We start from the raw sequence: 17,964 nt of genomic DNA, 5'->3' as shown, positions 1-17,964 counted from the left end.
GGTGGCAGACTTACTGGCTTTCTTTGCCATGGGGCATACTTTGTGGCTATGCCCCGCCTCCCGGCACAGGAAGCACCTCACCTCCTCTGTGCTGCAGTAAGATAGTGTGTGGGGCCTCCTCATGTGGGATAATAAGAGAGCCCTCCACATCCTCCCTTCCCTAAAGCAGCTTCAAGGTCACCTGCAGTCTATAGGACAGGACATGGCGTCTGCACCTCAGGGGTATCACAGTGATGGGAGAGCGAACCTCCCCCAGGGTGCGCAGGTGACCCATTATTACTGCCTCAGGAATATAGGGTGGCACATTTGATAGCACCATCTTGGCTCTGGGGACCCCCAGAGGCTCAACTGGTACGAAGACCCCCCCCCCCCCTCCACCACCATGCCCTTTTCAATTGCCGTATGCAGCGTGTGGAGGGAAAATACTATTTTTCCGTACATCCTGCCAGCCGCCACAATGGCTGCAGGACCCGCCAACGTGGTCCTCGATAGTTGCCCCTCCCATTGCGGGACACCTCACCCCATGCCTCCGGGTTAGCCCGTGGAAGGGGGGTAGGTGACGTATTGGGAACGGGGGCTGTACTGCCTGATCCTGGCTGTTGTGCTCGTCCTCCATCCCTCCCGGCAGAGCCACCTCACACCACCGCCCGGTCTGACTGCAGCAGAAGTAGATGCAATGACCGGGGGAGGAACTCGGGCTCTCAGCTTTGTCTTCATTGTGCCCTGCTGCTGCTGCTTGAGGTGTTTTATTAATTTCCACAGCAGCAGGGGCATCGCTTGTCTCTCTCTCTCTCTCTGGCGGGTGATGCAGCCACCTCGGAGGTGGATGGAAGGGTAGTGTTGGCCAGAATGGCTACCTCAGTGGGGGAAGGAGCTGAGGCAGGAATGGTGTTTTCCGTGGCTGGCATAGGAGTGCCAGCTGCTAAAAGGGTCCCCTAAAATAGGGGTCTCTGTCCCAGCAGATAACAGTGCCCAGCAGCAGCAGAGAGGTCATCATTAGCTGTTTCTGAGTTAGATGCTGCATTTTGAGGGCATGCAGCACTAGGAGGTGCTGAGATGGGGGCAGCTGCAGCTTTTGGGGTGCCGGCCAGAATGTCACAGATGCTCTTCTTTGGTATTGACGTCCAGCTGACACCTTTCTCCCCCCCCCCCCCCCCCCAGCTTTCTTAGGGCCTGCTTGAGGCTGCTCTTTCTATTGAGGTACAGGCAATGGGGACTGGGACTGAAGCAGCCTCTACTGAAATTAAAAGGGAGCTAAGAAGGGTTGCTGAACGTGTGACTTATTTTTCTAACTTTTTTTAAAATTTGAATTCAATGGTGTAAAAATAAGTGAAATGACAGTGACGTTTTAACTGAACAAGGGAACCTGTGCTCCAAAATTAAAAAGAGAGTGCCCAGGGGATTGAGAAATACAAAGGGAAACCTGGAAAGAAAACGTCCTTAGAAAAGGAGGCTCCTTGGCTGCTCCGGGGAGGCCCTACAGCAGGGGTCTGATCAGAGCTCAGCCGGGCTTCAGAGCTTGTGGCCCGGCTGAGCAGCTGAGCCCTCCCCGAGCCTCAGTGATTACATAAAAAAAGGTAAGAGCTTGCTGCTCTTTGGCTTATAAAACTCAAAATCAGAAAAGGCAATTGTTGGGGGGAATGGTTGAAATTAAATCACTGAATCAAACAAAACAGGAAATAAAACTCTCCCTTCAGCTCCAATGGGAGGCTGAAGGAAAGAGCAAAACAGAAAACTTAAAACTGTGAAGCAAATAGGAAAGGAAATGTGCATTGAAACTAATCCTGCCTAAAACAAAACTCACCCTGAAACTAAATCCCCGAAAAACTGCCCCTGCCTAACTAAAGCTTCACCCTAAAACAAAGAAAAATGTATGAGTGAATAGGGGGAAGGGAACATAAGAAATTGCCATGCTGGGTCAGACCAAGGGTCTATCAAGCCCAGCATCCTGTTTCCAACAGAAGCCAAACCAGGCCACAAGAACCTGGCAATTACCCAAACACTAAGAAGAACCCATGCTACTGATGCAATTAATAGCAGTGGCTATTCCCTAAGTAAACTTGATTAATAGCAGGTAATGGATTTCTCCTCCAAGAACTTATCCAAACCTTTTTTGAACCCAGCTACACTAACTGCACTAACCATATCCTCTGGCAACAAATTCCAGAGCTTTATTGTGAATTGAGTGAAAGAATTTCTCTGATTAGTCTTAAATGTGCTACTTGCTTACTTCATACAATGCCCCCTAGTCCTTCTATTATTCAAAAGTGTAAATAACATTCACATCTACTCATTCAAGACCTCTCATGATTTTAAACACCTCTATCATATCCCCCCCTCAGTCGTCTCTTCTCCAAGCTGAAAAGTCCTAACCTCTTCAGCCTTTCCTCATAGGGGAGCTGTTCCATTCCATTTATCATTTTGGTAGCCCTTCTCTGTACCTTCTCCATCGCAATTATATCTTTTTTGAGATGCGGTGACCAGAAGTGTACACAGTATTCAAGGTGCGGTCTCACCATGGAGCGATACAGAGGCATTATGACATTTTCCGTTTTATTCACCATTCCCTTCCTAATAATTCCTAACATTCTGTTTGCTTTTTTGACTGCTGCAGCACACTGAGCCGACAATTTTAAAGTATTATCCATTATGATGCCCAGATCTTTTTCCTGGGTGGTAGCTCCTAATATGGAGAGAGCAAGAAGTATAACAGGGGAAGGCAGGGGAGCCGCCTTCCCCTTAAACAAACAAATCAAATAAAAAGCTAACTCTAAATAAAAAGGCAAATCAAATAAAAGGCTAACTCTAAATAAAAGGCAAATCAAATAAAAGGCTAACTCTAAATAAAAGCGAGGACTGATGCCTCAATACAAACTGAACTAAAATATATCAAGATTATAAAGCTAAGTAAACAAAACATAAAAATAAAGGTTTTTTTTTTTGGTTTTTTTTTTTAAATCTCTGCTGCAGGAGCACGATATGCACACAGCCTCTCTCTAGGAGAGAAAGCCAGGACTGGATCAACCTGTCCTGAAAATCTGGAGCTAGCTGGCAACCCTAATTTCATTTCGCATCATTTCTAAAGGGAAACTGAATTGATGGATGATTAGAAGGTGGGAGGTAGTGGAACTCTATGCCTCAAAGCGGCTCTCTGTCACATCAGTTCCAGTATGGGGAATCATTTTAACTTCAAAACGTCTTCGTGAAGGAGTGTACGTTAGGCCCTGGTTAAAAGCCTTAAGCCATAGGCAGGAAGGGAGTTCCGCTCTGAGCCTGTTTTCCTTGAAAGGAGAACAGGAGCTAGGCCCCAGGAAGGAGCAGGACGTGTAGGGAAGGCTAGTTCTGCTAAACTGTAAGTTATATTGCTCGCTTTAGTTTGTGAACTGCAAAAGTAGGCAGAGCTGCTTCAGTTTTGTTTTCTTATTATTAATAAAGAAGTTTATGAAGGAGCAGCCAAAAAACATCCTGAACCTGCTCTCTGCCTAACCCAAGATCATTCAAGCTTTCACAGTCTTACATTCCTGACATGTTTTTCATTTCCCTTTGAGTGAACTGATCCTGAGGTCCTTGCTGCAGTCACCTGTTTTTCCAAAGAGGTGTTGCTTTGCGCTTTTCTCTGATATTTAATCTTGTGTCTATGTACATTTTTTTTTTTTTTTTAAGGAATTAACTTCCGGCCTGTTTCCCAGTGTAGCACACTGAATAATATGCACTACATTAGAGGAAGAGCACGAACAGAATCCCGCCGTGCACCAAAGCGAAAACTCTGCCAGCACATATCACAAGACCCCCACCGTCACTCCTAGGAGGGGATCCCATTCATGGGTGAAACAGGTCAGATGTTAAAAAAAGAATTAACTTACAGAGGGCACAAGCTCTAACCTCACAGAGAAGAGCAAAGCAGCACCTTCATGGGGAGGGGAGGGGTGCACCGCATCAATGACCTTCTGATCAGGATATTAAAAAATAAAAGCAAAACAATCAGAAATATAAGACATTTGAAGTTAAAATGTTCAAATTAACATTGAAAGATTCAGAGGGCTGGATTTTTTTTAACTCACTATAAGCCTTGACATTTCACTGCCTTCCTATGTCTGCTCGGTAGCAGTGCTATACACCGTCATATGGGAGATCCCCCAGCCAACCTGAGGTTTATCAGGCCTCGTGCACCCAGGTTGCCTGAGGCTTGGGATGCCGCCCACAATGGCTGTGCTGGCATCATTCACAGCCCCTGGAATTAGGAGGGGGGCAGTCATGGTGATCATTATAGAGGACAACACCTGATACAGCGTCACGGAAAAAGCTCTAGGGGTAGATATTCAAATGCTACTTAGCTCGATAAATCAGCCTTGTCTGGCTAAGTGGCTGCTGCTGAATCTCCAGCTATACTGCTTAACTGGACAAGTCACTTATCCAGCTAAATAGTCAGCTGTATAGGCAGTGGGAGTAAGTGGGTGGCACTACTATCTGGCTAACTTAGCCGGCTAAGTAGTTATATTGAGCCTTATCCATTAACGTTATCTAAATAAGTTAGACATGGCCCATAGTAGGTCTAAAGTTAGCTGGATATTAAAAGAAAATAAACAGGGGAAATATCCCCAGGTACTTGAAGATTTGTGGTACCAGAATCCCAGCACTGGTTCCAACAGAGCTGAAGGAAAAAAGAGAAAGGAGGAATTACTGAGCCAAAACAGATTTTAGAACAACTTTAAATTGTCTTATTGAATTATTTTGTTAATATATGTCTACGCTGTTCTATAGCTCATAAATAAGCTAAGCGAGTGAGCAACCTAGCCTGAGTCCCAAGATGGTAAGCAATGATAATTCATTCCAACAAAAAGGAAGACATCAGTCGAGTGTCCGAAGGACTAGTCTTAGGCCCTGTTTTGTTCTGATATTGCAGGCAGGAAGATAGGAGTTTGTCATTTTGCAGATGACACAAATATCTGTAATTGGTTTGACACTCTAGATGGAGAACAAAAAGTGAAGTGTGATGTAAGAAAGCATAATAAATGGTCAAGAACTTGGCATCTAAAAATGAATGTAAATAAAATATATACTTGGGGCACAGTAATCCAAGGGTGAAGTGGTGATGTGTATCAAACAGGAGAGAGATTCTGAGGTGATCATATCAGATGATCTCAAGGTAGAAGAACAGTGTAAAAAGGCAATGACAAGAGTCAAAGTCTGAGCGGGGCAGAGGGAGAGATGTCACCAGTAGAAGAATGGAGCCATTAATGCTTCTGTACAGGAGAATTGTGTCTTCATCTGGAGGATATAGCTCTAAAAGAATACAGAGAGATCAGAGGTAGTTCAGAGAATGGCTACCAGAATGATGAAGAATCCGCATCACAAGCCTTAAGAAATGAGATTTAAGGACCTCAATATGTGTATCCTACAGAGGTGGGATATGACGGATAAATGCATTAAAGGAATAAATAGAAGTAATCATTTTTCAATGGAAATAAGTCTAGAACTGCAAAGCATATTAAAAGGGCATGTTTTATGACTCCATGACCTGCTTGTGTGTAGGGGGATATTACAGGTTCTCTGAAGGGGTGTGTGAGAGAGAGAGATACACTTGCAGTTGCTCTGGGTTGTGTGTGTAGACTGTATGGGATGTGTGTGTGTCTGTGTGGCAGGGGATATAGGCATGAGGGATTGGCTGAAGGAATGTGTTGGTGGTTGTGAAGGGTATGGATGAGGAAGAGTGTGTGAGGATGTGTGGCAGGTGAGGGTGATAAGAGTATGTGGTTGAGTATGGGCATAAGATAGGGGTAAGAAAAGGAAGGAGCTGGGCCAATGTTATCTGTCCTGCTGCCCTGTACAACCAATTACCAAGCTGCCCTTCCCCCAGCTTCTAAAAGGAACCCTTCATGGGCTTCTCTTTTTTCCCCCCCCAAAATAACTTTATACGTATCTCTGAACACCATCATAGTTACGTTGGGGTTAGAGTATAGTAATGTTACCAGATTCTGATGGGTGAATCTGGGGCATGTTCACTATAGGCAGTTCTTTGGGGGCAGGGGGTAAGGAAGTTGTTGTCTGGTAGAATGTTCCTATGAAAAATTATAGTAATCTATTCTCATACTATATCTAAAAGCACGCCCTAAAATTTGTCACCACAAAATATTTCAAACCCAGCACAAAAGCCTCAGGGCTGGTGAGTATGTCCTGCATACAAAAGAATTAAGCACCAGAAAAACATCAAATCAGTCAACAAAATCCAGCTATCATTTACATTTGGTGTCAGAGACATGTCCAAGTCAAAATGGCAAAAGGCGGATGGCACTTTATAGCCTAACAAATGTATAGAAGCATGAGCATTTGAGGACAGAGTCCACTTTTTCAGATGCTTGTAGGGTAGTACAGGCAGTAGGTAATATATACAGGGATGGGATTGGCCGGGTGGGGAGGACACACAGCAAAGAGAAGGCACTGAATAGGCAGGCAAGGTGTGGAAACAGAGCGGTCATTGCATTATACTCCGGCCTACTGACCTGAGAACAGTGAAATTCATAGTTGTAGTGTGCCATGAAGTCATTATCTCTGTTCAGATCTAGGGCGATGGTGTTAAATTGCTGATGAATTCCAATTCATCAGTTTCACGCTGGAGTTTTTCTTTGAAGTTCCTTGTTAGGAGCATGGCAGCCTTAAGGTCAGATGGAGAATAAAATATTCTCCTATTGGTTACTGAATGTTGTTATTTCTTATGTCAGCTTTATGTCCATTTATTCTGTTCCTTAATGATTAACCTGTTTTTCCTATGTAGACAGAAGAAGGACATTGCTGGCAGGTGATGGCATATATTACACTGGAAGTAGAGCAGGTGAATGAGCCCCAGATGTTGTTGGGTCCTGTGATGGTGTTGCCTGGGTTAATATGTGGACAGAGTTGGCATCTGGGTTTCTGGCAGGAACTGGTTCCTGAGTTGCACAACTTGTGGTTGCTGGTGACGTAACTGAGTTACGGTGTGAGGTCCCTGTTTCCCCTGATAAGATTGTAAAAAGATTCAAATCAGACAGTCCATCTCATACTGGTCCGATCACTTCCCTTTATTCAAGATGTGTGCACACAGTGGCTTGCTGCCAAGAAAAAGTCGGGTAGCAAGGCCTGACTTTGCACTTACAATTCAGACAAATATATTTTCTTACTTCTGCTTTCTTACCAATAAGGCAAGGCATTGAGAATTATCCAATAAAATGTCAGCTCCAGTACTGTCTTATTAATTTCTCTTTATATATCTCTAGAAAAAGAGGAACTGCATCATTGCACTGATTGGCTGAGAAAAAGAACTGCAGTACTTTGCTCATTATTATTCATTAATTACAGGAGCAGCTAAACTTATACAATCCTAATAGTTTTTTAAAGAAGAAATCAACTACTGGTTCTAACTGGTTACTTATTTCTATGTGTTTGCTTCATAGCCCTTTATCACATGTCCAACCTTTAGCTGTTTCTGCATTATTTAATCATATAGAAGAAAGAGGAACTTAAAGCTTTATTTCTGTGTTGTCCTGGCCTTGTCAGCCTCAAGGCATCACTATAAATGGGATTGTAATCATAGATTCCCTCTAGATCAGTCACTGGTGAGTATCTATTTGAAGTTGGGGGGGCTTTTTATGGTCCAGGATAGACTTGCCACCCACGTCTTGTGAGAGGGTTGATTTGTTCAGGATGCGTTGTAAATCCTTGATGAAACATAAGTAACAACCAGAAGTGTTCTGTTATTTTCCTTTTTGAGATAATCCTGTAGCAGAGTGTTCCTGGGTATTTGTCTGGCTATGTTGCTATGTTTTCTTACTTCACTGGATGGGTATTGAATCTCCCAAAATGTCCATTGTAATTTCTCCAGGCCTCTCCGAGGCTTGGCTGTAGACAATAGATCTGGTGGTAAGGTGAGTGGAAGCTGGAGGCATGTAGATATATGTGGCAATTGGTGGGTTTCCAGTATAATGTGTTCTTATCTGACCCTCATGTAGTTGGAAAGTGGTGTCCAGAAAGTGGACTTGCAGTGTGGATTGTTCCAAGCTCAAGTTGATGGTAGGGTGGAGTTTGTTGAATTCTTGGTGGAATTTTTTTAACTGCTTCAAGTCCATGGGTCCAGATGATGAAGATGTCATCAATGAATCTTAGGTAAAGGAGCAGCTTCTGGGTGTAGGAGTTAAGGAAACATTGTTCTGAATCAGCCATGAAAATGTTACATAGTAACATAGTAACTTAGTAAGGATGGCAGAAAAAGATCAAATGGTCCCATCCAGTCTTCCCAGTAAGTTTCTTAGGGTAGTAACAGCCACTCCGTGTAGGTTACTTCCTCCCATGTTTTTTGTTAAGTGTAGTAACTACCGCTCCATTCAGGCTACCCTCAAGCCTTATGTTAAGGGTAGTAATATTTACAATCAAAATCAAGCAATTATCAAACCCGTAACAAAATTAATGCTAGCAATATTTTTATGGGGTGAGCAGCCTGCTTTACAATTCAGGCAATGCGGCTTGAACGTAATTTGCTTTTGGACTTGGCCATAGAAGCAGTCCTGTGTTTTTTTTTCCTAATGTCTGCATATCAGTATCCCGTAACATAAAAGTCAGGGCCCAGCACTGGGTGTCATCTGAATCCAATTTCCCTTTTTTTTTACCTCGCTTTCGAAGAGAACAACAATGTTGCAGCTGCGTCAAAAGCTTCAAGGCTAACTGATTATGGGTAGTATTCCCCATGCCTTCTGTTAAGGGTAGTAATTGCCACTCCAAGCAGCTTACCTCATGCACCCTTTTCTTCATGACCAACCTCTAGGGATCTGCAGTGTTAATTCCATGCCTCTTTTAATTCATTTACTGTTTTCGCCTCACCACCACTTCCAGAAAGGCATTCCAGGCAACCACCACTCTCTCAATGAAGAAATATTTCCTGATGTTTGTTCTGAGTCACTTCCCTTTGAGTTTTATTTCGTGACTTCTAGTTGCATTGATATTGTTTTTGACATAGAGTGCTACTCCTCCCCCCTTTTCTGTCCTCTTTGTCCTTCCTTAATAAGTTATGGCCGGGGATGGCTGTAGCCCAATCATGAGATTCCGTTAACCAAGTCTCCATAATGGCAACAAAGTCCAAGTCTGCCTCCATCTTTAGGGCCTGCAGATCTGGGATTTTGTTGCCCAGGCTATGAGCATTTGTGCTCATAACTTACCAGCTTTCTTCCTTTACTTTGCTGCTCTTCCTAGTCACCTTTTCTGCTTAAGCCAGGAATGTTGTGCTGGCTGATTTTATTATGTCCTCTCACTTCCTGTATTGCTTGGGGGTGACATTCCGATTACATTGGCCACCTTCTGTCACCCTCATTCTTTAGTTTAAATGTCTGATGATGTATGACCAAAATTTCTCACTTAGGATCTTCTTTCCTGCCACTGACAAATGTAGATACTATACACAAAGAGAAACTAAGAATTCATCACATTTCTTTATACATGTTTATTATCACAACAATCCTTAATCCTATCTAAACATAAAAATTCTCACTGACAAATGCAGGCCATCCTTATTGTAAAGTCTTTTACTACTCCATACATGACCCCAGCCTCCAATGTATCCAAATACACTTTATTTACATCATGTTTTGAGCCATGTATTTAAATTTACTCTCTGGCTTATCCTTTTTTTTTCCCCTTTCCGTGAACCGGTGATATTTCAGAAAAAGTAATATTCTATTCCATGGGTTTAATCTCCTTCCCAAAACATTGGAAATCTTCCAGTACTGCTTGGATACTATTTCTAATGAGGTCGTTGGTCCCCAGATGGATAATAACATTGATATTAGAATCTTTACTTTCTTTTATAATTGCACTGAGTACCTGGTTTGGATTTCTAGCAGCTGAAGATCATGGAAAGCATTTAATTATTGAGTCGCCTTTGAAATGAGATTCCAAATTAGTTCCTCTAATGATTGAGTCTACTAACACAAGGAGCTTTCTTTTATGAGATTTGATAATGTTAAAGGTTTTTGGCTGCATTGGGTGTCTTCTTCCTTTATAGATATCCACTTATTATCTGTTGGGGAGCAACTTTAGTTTCCAGTAGGGGTGTGCATTCGTTTTCGCCATATTGGTGATCCGCAACGTATATTGCACTATTCGTAGTATTCGTGGGGAAGCGAAACGTATCGCGATTCCCCACGAATACACGAATCTTCGCCGGATTATACGGCCACCTAAATAAAAATTTAAACAAACCCCCCACCCTCCTGAACCCCCCAAGACTTACCAAAACTCCCTGGTGGTCCAGCGGGGGGTCTGGGAGCCATCCCCTGCACTCACACCCTCGGTGCTGGTTTCATCATGGCGCCGATAGCCTTTGTCACAGGGACTACCGGTGCCATTGGTCAGCCCCTGTCACATGGCCATTGGCGCCATCTTGTGCTCCTACCATGTGACAGGGGCTGACCAATGGCACTGGTAGCCCCTGTGACATAGTATGGGCAAAGGCTATCGGCGCCATTTTGAGTACTGGCATCGGACGGACAGCGTGCAGGAGGTTGCTCCGGGACCCCCGTTGGAACCACAGGGACTTTTGGCCAGCTTGGGGGGGCCTCCTGACCCCCATAAGACTTGCCAAAAGTCCAGCGGGGTCCGGGAGCGACCTCCTGCACGCCGGCCATCCGATGCCAGTACTCAAAATGGCGCCAATCGCCTTTGCCCATTCTATGTCACAGGGGCCGACCGTCGGTACCTGTGACATAGTGAGGGCAAAGGCGATCGGCGCCATTTTAAGTATTGGCATCGGACGACCGGTGTGCAGGAGGTCGCTCCCGGACCCCCGCTGGACTTTTGGCAAGTCTTGTGGGGGTCAGGAGGCCCCCCCAAGCTGGCCAAAAGTCCCCGTGGGTCCAACGGGGGTCCTGGAGCGACCTCCTGCATGCGTTACTAAAAAGTTTTTTTGAAATTCAATCTGAGTGGTGTGTTTAGCGAATCATACCAGTGATAATTATAGTTGTCAGTACTCTGAGTCAAGATGTGATTCGTCTTATCTCAATAAATCGATGAGAACGAAGACGCCGAGCACGGCGCCCTTTAATTCTAATTTTAGCGCAACAACTTAAATCGGGGCAGGATTAGGAAACGACTTGCCTGCCCTGCAAAGTATAACTATTAAAAAAAAATTTTTAATATACATATTGTGCCGTGCAATTCTTCATATGGTGGATGCCTATGCAGATGAATGAAAACAACTTACCAATCCTATGTATACCGATGCAGTTCGTCTCCTTTCAGTGAATAACAAAGAGTGGAGACGCCAAGTGAAGCGCCCTTTAAAGCTAAATTGGCGCCAAAAAATTGTGTAAATTAACATAGGGGCGGGGTTCCATGATTGACACGGATACCGGGTGGGGTTATCTTTTTTTAAAAAAATGTGCCGTGGTGATCTGAAAATATTCTTACTACACTCATAAAACCATTCAAAATACTATTGAATTGCACATATAAATATAAAACCAGGAACAAGAGTCGATTATCTAAATCAAAGACATCATTTAAAAAAACTTGTAGTGAGTGTTAAAAAAGAATATGACCAATTTTTGTGTTACATATATAATCTCACTGGATGAAAATGAACAGATTGAAAATGTAAGCATGGGGTTACCTACACGGTGCAGTAGATACTACTATAAGCTTGCTGGGCAGACTGGTTGGAGCATTTGGTCCTTTTCTGCTGTCATTACTATGTTTCTTTGTTCACATTGATACCCTTACATAGGCCTAAAGTCACTAATGTCGCAATATATTTTTGCGGAGGGGTTCCCACTATTACGGGGCGAGGTGTTACTGAAATAGTGAGGTCCATCCCCCCAAAAAAAAAAATCATGGCTCTGTGTCTCATTCTTTTGTCCCACAGTCAAACACCGCAGGACAAAAGAACATGGCTAGCGTCCTTTAACATGATGATGGCCCAAACCTCAAGGGGCCACCATTGCCTTAAGGAGCTGGCTGCTAAAATATTGCCGTAGCTCGAGAAAAGGTTAAGCGGGATCAGGTTCAACCCAGGGCCACTTGAGGTGGCCCCAACTACCCAAAAATAAAAAAAATCAAAGAAGTTGCCTGCATGGTGACAGTCCTCCCCCAAGGTAAAAGCTTTCATTAGTGTTCAGGGACCCCTTACCCCCTTCCCCCCAAAGGCATGTAAATAATGTCTGGTCCCCCACCCACCCACCACTCTCTCTTCACATTAAGCAATAAACCTCATTGGGGGTTCCAGGGTTCCAATCCCCAAAGTGGTAAAATTTAATTAAAAATTTGTTCTGGGACCCCCCCCCCCCCGCATCCCTAGGCAACCCCACTGAACCTTTAAAATCCATAGTAGGTCCCTCAGTGGGGCTAGGGCACTCCATTGCACCCAGGCCAGTAGGCACCAATTTTTCAAAATGGTGCCGACTAGACCTAACCCATATGGTGAAAGTCCAATTCCCTTGAAAAATGGCTTTGGCCAGGTACAAGGGGGAGCCCTGGCCCCACCAACGCACCTGCTATGGATTTTGAAGGTGCAGGGGGGTTTGTCTGGAGGTGCAGGGGTTTGGGAGGACCAGACACCATTTTTTTGCTCTGGGTTGAGCAAGAGGTCAGCCCTGACCCATGCTCAACCTTTTCTCAAGTTGCAGCTATTTCTTTTTCTGGTACTTTAAATGTGAGGTGGGAGCCTTGGGACCCTCATTAGGGTCCCGGGTCTCCCGCTTAACATTTACTGCATTTCAAATATGTGTTGTTGTTTTATCATGGCTGACCACTATCTCGGTCAGCCATGATGAAATATTTGCATCAAGCTCCTAGAGGAGAAGCCCATAAACTGCTATTAGTAAAGTTGACTTAGGAAATAGCCACTGCTTATTACTGGAATTAGTAGTACGGGATCCATTTAATGTTTGAGTACTTGCCAGGTACTTGTATCCTGGATTGGACACTGTTGGAAACAGGATGCTGTGCTTGATGGACCCTCGATCTAACCCTGTATGGCAACTTCTTATGTTCTTAAATATCACACATTTCATGCAATATTGCCTTGATATATGCTGTTTAATGCATGTTAGAGCACCATGGCTTGATGCATCATCCCCATAATACCTTTTCTGCACTGGAAACTAGGGATGTGCAGAGGGACGCCATACGTTGCATTCGTGATTCGGATTAGTCGGGGAAAAGATACGTTACATTCGGCCATATGGCACCCCGATGGGTTAATACGGCGATTTCTATTTGTGTCCCAGCTAAAATTAAAAGTAACTACAACCCCCCACCCTCCTGACCCCCCCAAGCCTTACCAAAACTCCCTGGCGGTCCAGCGGGGAATCCAGCCAAAAGTCCCTGGGGGTCCAGCGGGGTTCCGGGAGCGATCTCCTGCACTCGTGACGTCGGGTGCCAGGAACCAAATTGGCGCCGGCGCTACCTTTGCCCTGTCACATGATAAGGGCAAAGGGCGCCACTTCTATTAACGCAGCCGTGGCCAGAGAGCAGGAGATCGCGCCGGGCCCCCCCCCCCCCCCACTGGACCCCAGGTAATTTAAAACATTTTGGGGGGGTTCGGGAGGGTGGAGGATTTGTTTTAAAGGGTCGGGGTGGGTTTTAGGGTTGTTTTGGTGTGCCGGTTTTCCCGCCCTCCCCCCTCTCCCGATTTACGATTTTTTGACGATAAATCGGGGGAATTGCTATTGTATCGCGGCTCTAACGATTTTTGACGATTTAAAATATATGACGATTGTTTTAAATCGTCAAGAAATGATTCACATCCCTACTCTCTATACCTTACTTGTGCACTCTGTTCATCAGACACATCACTTCTCCTCTACCTCCAATTCCTGACCATGCTTTCCACCTGGCTGCACCATGTGCTTGGAATTGACTTCCTGAGCTGGTGTGTCATGCACCCTCTCTTGCCTTGTTTAAATCCCATCTACAAAAAGAACATCTTTTTGAGGCTTCTTTCAAATCTTAAGCCTAATTGTCGGCTTCCAGCCTCATTAACTAATTTTAACCATTATCTTACTATACGAAACTCCCCAAGTTTCTTTTGCCCTGTATGTTTGTCTTGATTAGATTGTAAGCTCTATTGAGCAGGATCTGTCTCATATGTGCAGCACTGCATATGTCAAATAACCTATAGACAGTAGTAGTAGAAGTAATAATATTGGTTATGACAGCAGCTATTAGACAATGACTATGGTTCTGCAGCTGATGTGTTCCAAGAGGATTCCCTATGTTGATATATGGCTTGCACATCGATATGAGTGATTTTAGATTCATATTTTAAGAATAGAAAACTAAAGATACATTGCTAAAGGCTAAGTTAAAACCAGTGCCCAGGTCTATGATTACAGCATATGAATAGGAATCTACAGCTGATCTTTATCTGGAGCTATAATAAAGACTATTTCTGTATGATAAAACATTCTATATTTTCTTAAATAGAAAGTATGTTTAGAAACTTCAGAGTTCACAACGTGAAGTTTGCTTACTTGCATTTTGCTTCTAGTGCTTTAGCAGAAGAAACATTTCTTCGGAAATAAGCTGATGAAATGTATTCCTTACAAAAAAAAAAAAAAAATCACCATATAATATGAAGAGGGTCCAGTCTTTGAATATCAAATTATAGTCATGTTTGCCTGCCCTATATTCAAAATGAAACATTAGGTTTCAGTGAATCTGAATCGAATGCTTTTGTATATTGTTTCAGGAATTTAAACTCCCAAATGGAGGAAAGCACCCAAGAACTGGAGTTGCCTGACCCTGTAACTCCTTATTTATCTATTTAACTGCAGACTGGCCTACATCACAGCAGAATGGTTCCACATGCTGTCCGTCGCAGAAGAGTGCTAGAGTTCTGCATGCTTCTCTATTATTGGTTACAAATGGGCAATCGTTGAAAACACTATTGAAAAAAAAAAAAAGATGTTTGTTCTTTTTCCGAAATGACACAAAACCCCCACACAAAGGTCCATTTCGTTTCTGCTTTCTAGCATGCACTAATGGTCTTCGCATGCACTAAAAATAAATTTAGTCCACACTATATAGCATAAATGAAAGAAAGCAAAAAAAAAAAGAAAAAATAGTCAAAACAAATCAAATGAAAGTGTTATCCCCTTTGCACGCCCCTATTATTGCATACTCACGCCATAATGCCAGAAAGGTGGAACATTTCAGCTGTTAAGTATGACAGGTAGCTGTACAGGAAGACAAACAGAGGCTCAATCACACGGATGTTGCTGGTGAAGCGAGTCGTAAATGCTGCCACAAATCCGAAAACGATTCCGATGACCACGCCACCGATTCCCACCAGAAAGAAATTTGCTATTCCAGAGAAGATATCGATGTTTTCAATAGTCTGCATCTGGCAGAAAGACTTGAACAGGTTGTACAGCACCTGCGGAAAAGAACATTAACCCAGAAACATTTTAGAACCTATTCCATTTCTTCATAGTATTATTTCCATATTGATCATCGGTTGCCCCTGAGTTTGGACTGGGTATTTCCTGCAGTGATTTAGCTTTCTGAATGCCTACTTTAAAATATATTTAAATGCAATAATTTATTTTAAGGTTCAGTACAAGTACAATTCTACTCTAGAAGCCTGATTTCCCATTTTAATATTTGGATCGAGGACACATTGGGGTACTTTTGTATTTATGTCAGAAAATATCCATTGATGTCAAGTCCATGTGTGCTACTGTCTGACCGCCATCCCAAAAACATGGAAATTTTCTCTTCTGTTCTATTTGTGTATAAGAACATAAGAAATTGCCATGCTGGGTCAGACCAAGGGTCCATCAAGCCCAGCATCCTGTTTCCAACAGAGGTCAAACCAGGCCACAAGAACCGGCAATTACCCAAACACTAAGAAGATCCCAAGCTACTGATGCAATTAATAGCAGTGGCTATTCCCTAAGTAATCTTGATTAATAGCTGTTATTGGACTTCTCTTCCAAGAATGTATTCAAACCTTTTTTGAACCCAGCTACACTAACTGCACTAACCACATCCTCTGGCAACAAATTCCAGAGCTTTATTGTGCATTGAGTGAAAAAGAATTTTCTCCGATTAGTCTTAAATGTGCTACTTGCTAACTTCATGGAATGCCCCCTAGTCCTTCTATTACCGAAAGTGTAAATAACCGATTCACATCTACTCGTTCAAGACCTCTCATGATCTTAAAGTCCTCTATCATAGCCCCCTCAGCCATCTCTTCTCCAAGCTGAACAGACCTAACTTCTTCAGCCTCCTCATAGGGGAGCTGTTCCATCCCCTTTATCATTTTGGTAGCCCTTCTCTGTACCTTCTCCATTGCTATATCTTTTTTGAGATGCGGCGACCAGAATTGTACACAGAATTCAAGGTGCGGTCTCACCATGGAGAGATACAGAGGCATTATGACATTTTCCGTTTTATTAACCATTCCCTTTCTAATAATTCCTAACATTCTGTTTGCTTTTTTGACTGCCGCAGCACACTGAGCCGACATAGCAATGGTACCTAGATCTTTTTCCTGGGTGGTAGCTCCTAATATGGAACCTAACATTGTAAAACTACAGCAAGTATGATAGCTAGCTGATCAGAAATATTATTTCCCCAAATAGTCTGCTCACTGATCCCAATGAAGTGTGATCTAACCTATGAATAAGAATCGTCCACTGGAATGCAGGCAGCTTCTCCTAATGCCAGCCTTACTGATTAGGGCGGCTTTGAATTAGAGAGCCGTGCTCAGGAGAGGGGGATATGGGCTCATATTGGCTTTCCACAGATTCTTCAGATATCCTGGCTCTCCATAAAGCCACTAACAGCAGCTTTCACGCCTACTCTCAAAAAAAAAAAAAAAAGTCTCTAGAATGTTCTCAGAGATCCTGTGCACTCATTAGGATGCGTATTCATTTGAAACAAAACTGATATTTCCTATTTTGTTTCATTATATTTTCAAAATGGAATTAAAAAAACAAAAACCCACAGAGCTTTATTGGTTTTCTTTTTGTTTCATTCTGGAAAAAGAATGTGTTTTTGTGTCGAGGGGGGGGGGGGGGGAGGGAAACTGCTGCAATCCAAGCCCTCTCTGTGCCCTGCTCTGAGCCTTCCCAAAGCTGCCTCCCAAATGTTCCCAGAGCATGAGGAAGGCCTCAGGCTCCTCTGACCCCTCCCCCCCCAAAAAAAGAAATTTCCAGATACTTCAATCCATACCTAAAAAAAGATGCCAGGGGCAGGAACCACTCCAGCCTCCACTTACCTCTTCCACGTGGTGCTTCATCAGTAAAAGGGGGCGCGAGGGATGTCCACTCACCTCCTGCCATTCACAGTGGGTTTTGCACAGCCGTACAACAAAATGGCGCCGGCTGGCACCAGTCTCAGGGCCTGCCAGCGCCACATGAAGAGGGACCCAGGAGGGGCAGGACACGAGTGGACATCTTTCGCGCCCTTTTTACTGATCAGGACCTCCATGGAAGAAGTAAGTGGAGGCTGGAGTGGTTCCTGGCCCTGGCACCTTTCTTTCGGAGGGGTTGGTAGTTGGAGGACCTAGCAACTTATTTTGTAAGGGCGGGGGTGGGGATCAGGGAGTCCTGGTGACTTCCCCGGGCCCTGGCAACATTGCAGGGGGGCACATTTGGAGACGCCACTAGCAGGCCCCAGACCTGTGGGGGATTTTTTTCTCAGTACTTTTTTTTTTTTTTTTTTAGAACAAATCAAAAAGAAAACCAATGACATATTCAAAACACAATGAAACAAAACAGGAAATGCCATTGACTTGTCTATTTCATTTCAAACGAATACACATCCTTAATAGTGAGTTATTTATTTATTTATTTATTTATTTATTTAACACTTTTTTTTATACCGGCATTCGTAGGACACATCATGTCGGTTTACAAGTAACTGAGAAAGGAAATTACAATGAACAAGGGAGGGGCTAACTGGGTAATATGCAAAATACAAAGGAAGAGAGTCAACAGC

At 43.6% G+C, this 17,964-nt stretch overlaps 1 protein-coding gene across 1 annotated transcript in view; it reads right to left on the bottom strand.

Annotated features, from left to right (window-relative positions):
• LOC115093118 (sodium/hydrogen exchanger 2-like) overlaps positions 1–17,964 on the bottom strand; it is a 161,704-nt gene that overhangs the window by 76,594 nt on the left and 67,146 nt on the right. The window contains exon 3 of the mRNA XM_029604834.1: positions 15,144–15,394. Within this exon, the coding sequence (XP_029460694.1) occupies positions 15,144–15,394 (251 nt within the window). The remainder of the gene's footprint in view (positions 1–15,143; positions 15,395–17,964) is intronic.

The sequence above is a fragment of the Rhinatrema bivittatum genome, chromosome 5 (genome assembly GCF_901001135.1).
Source record: "Rhinatrema bivittatum chromosome 5, aRhiBiv1.1, whole genome shotgun sequence".
Classification (NCBI taxonomy): domain Eukaryota; kingdom Metazoa; phylum Chordata; class Amphibia; order Gymnophiona; family Rhinatrematidae; genus Rhinatrema; species Rhinatrema bivittatum.
This window is presented reverse-complemented; position numbering and strand designations above follow the sequence as displayed.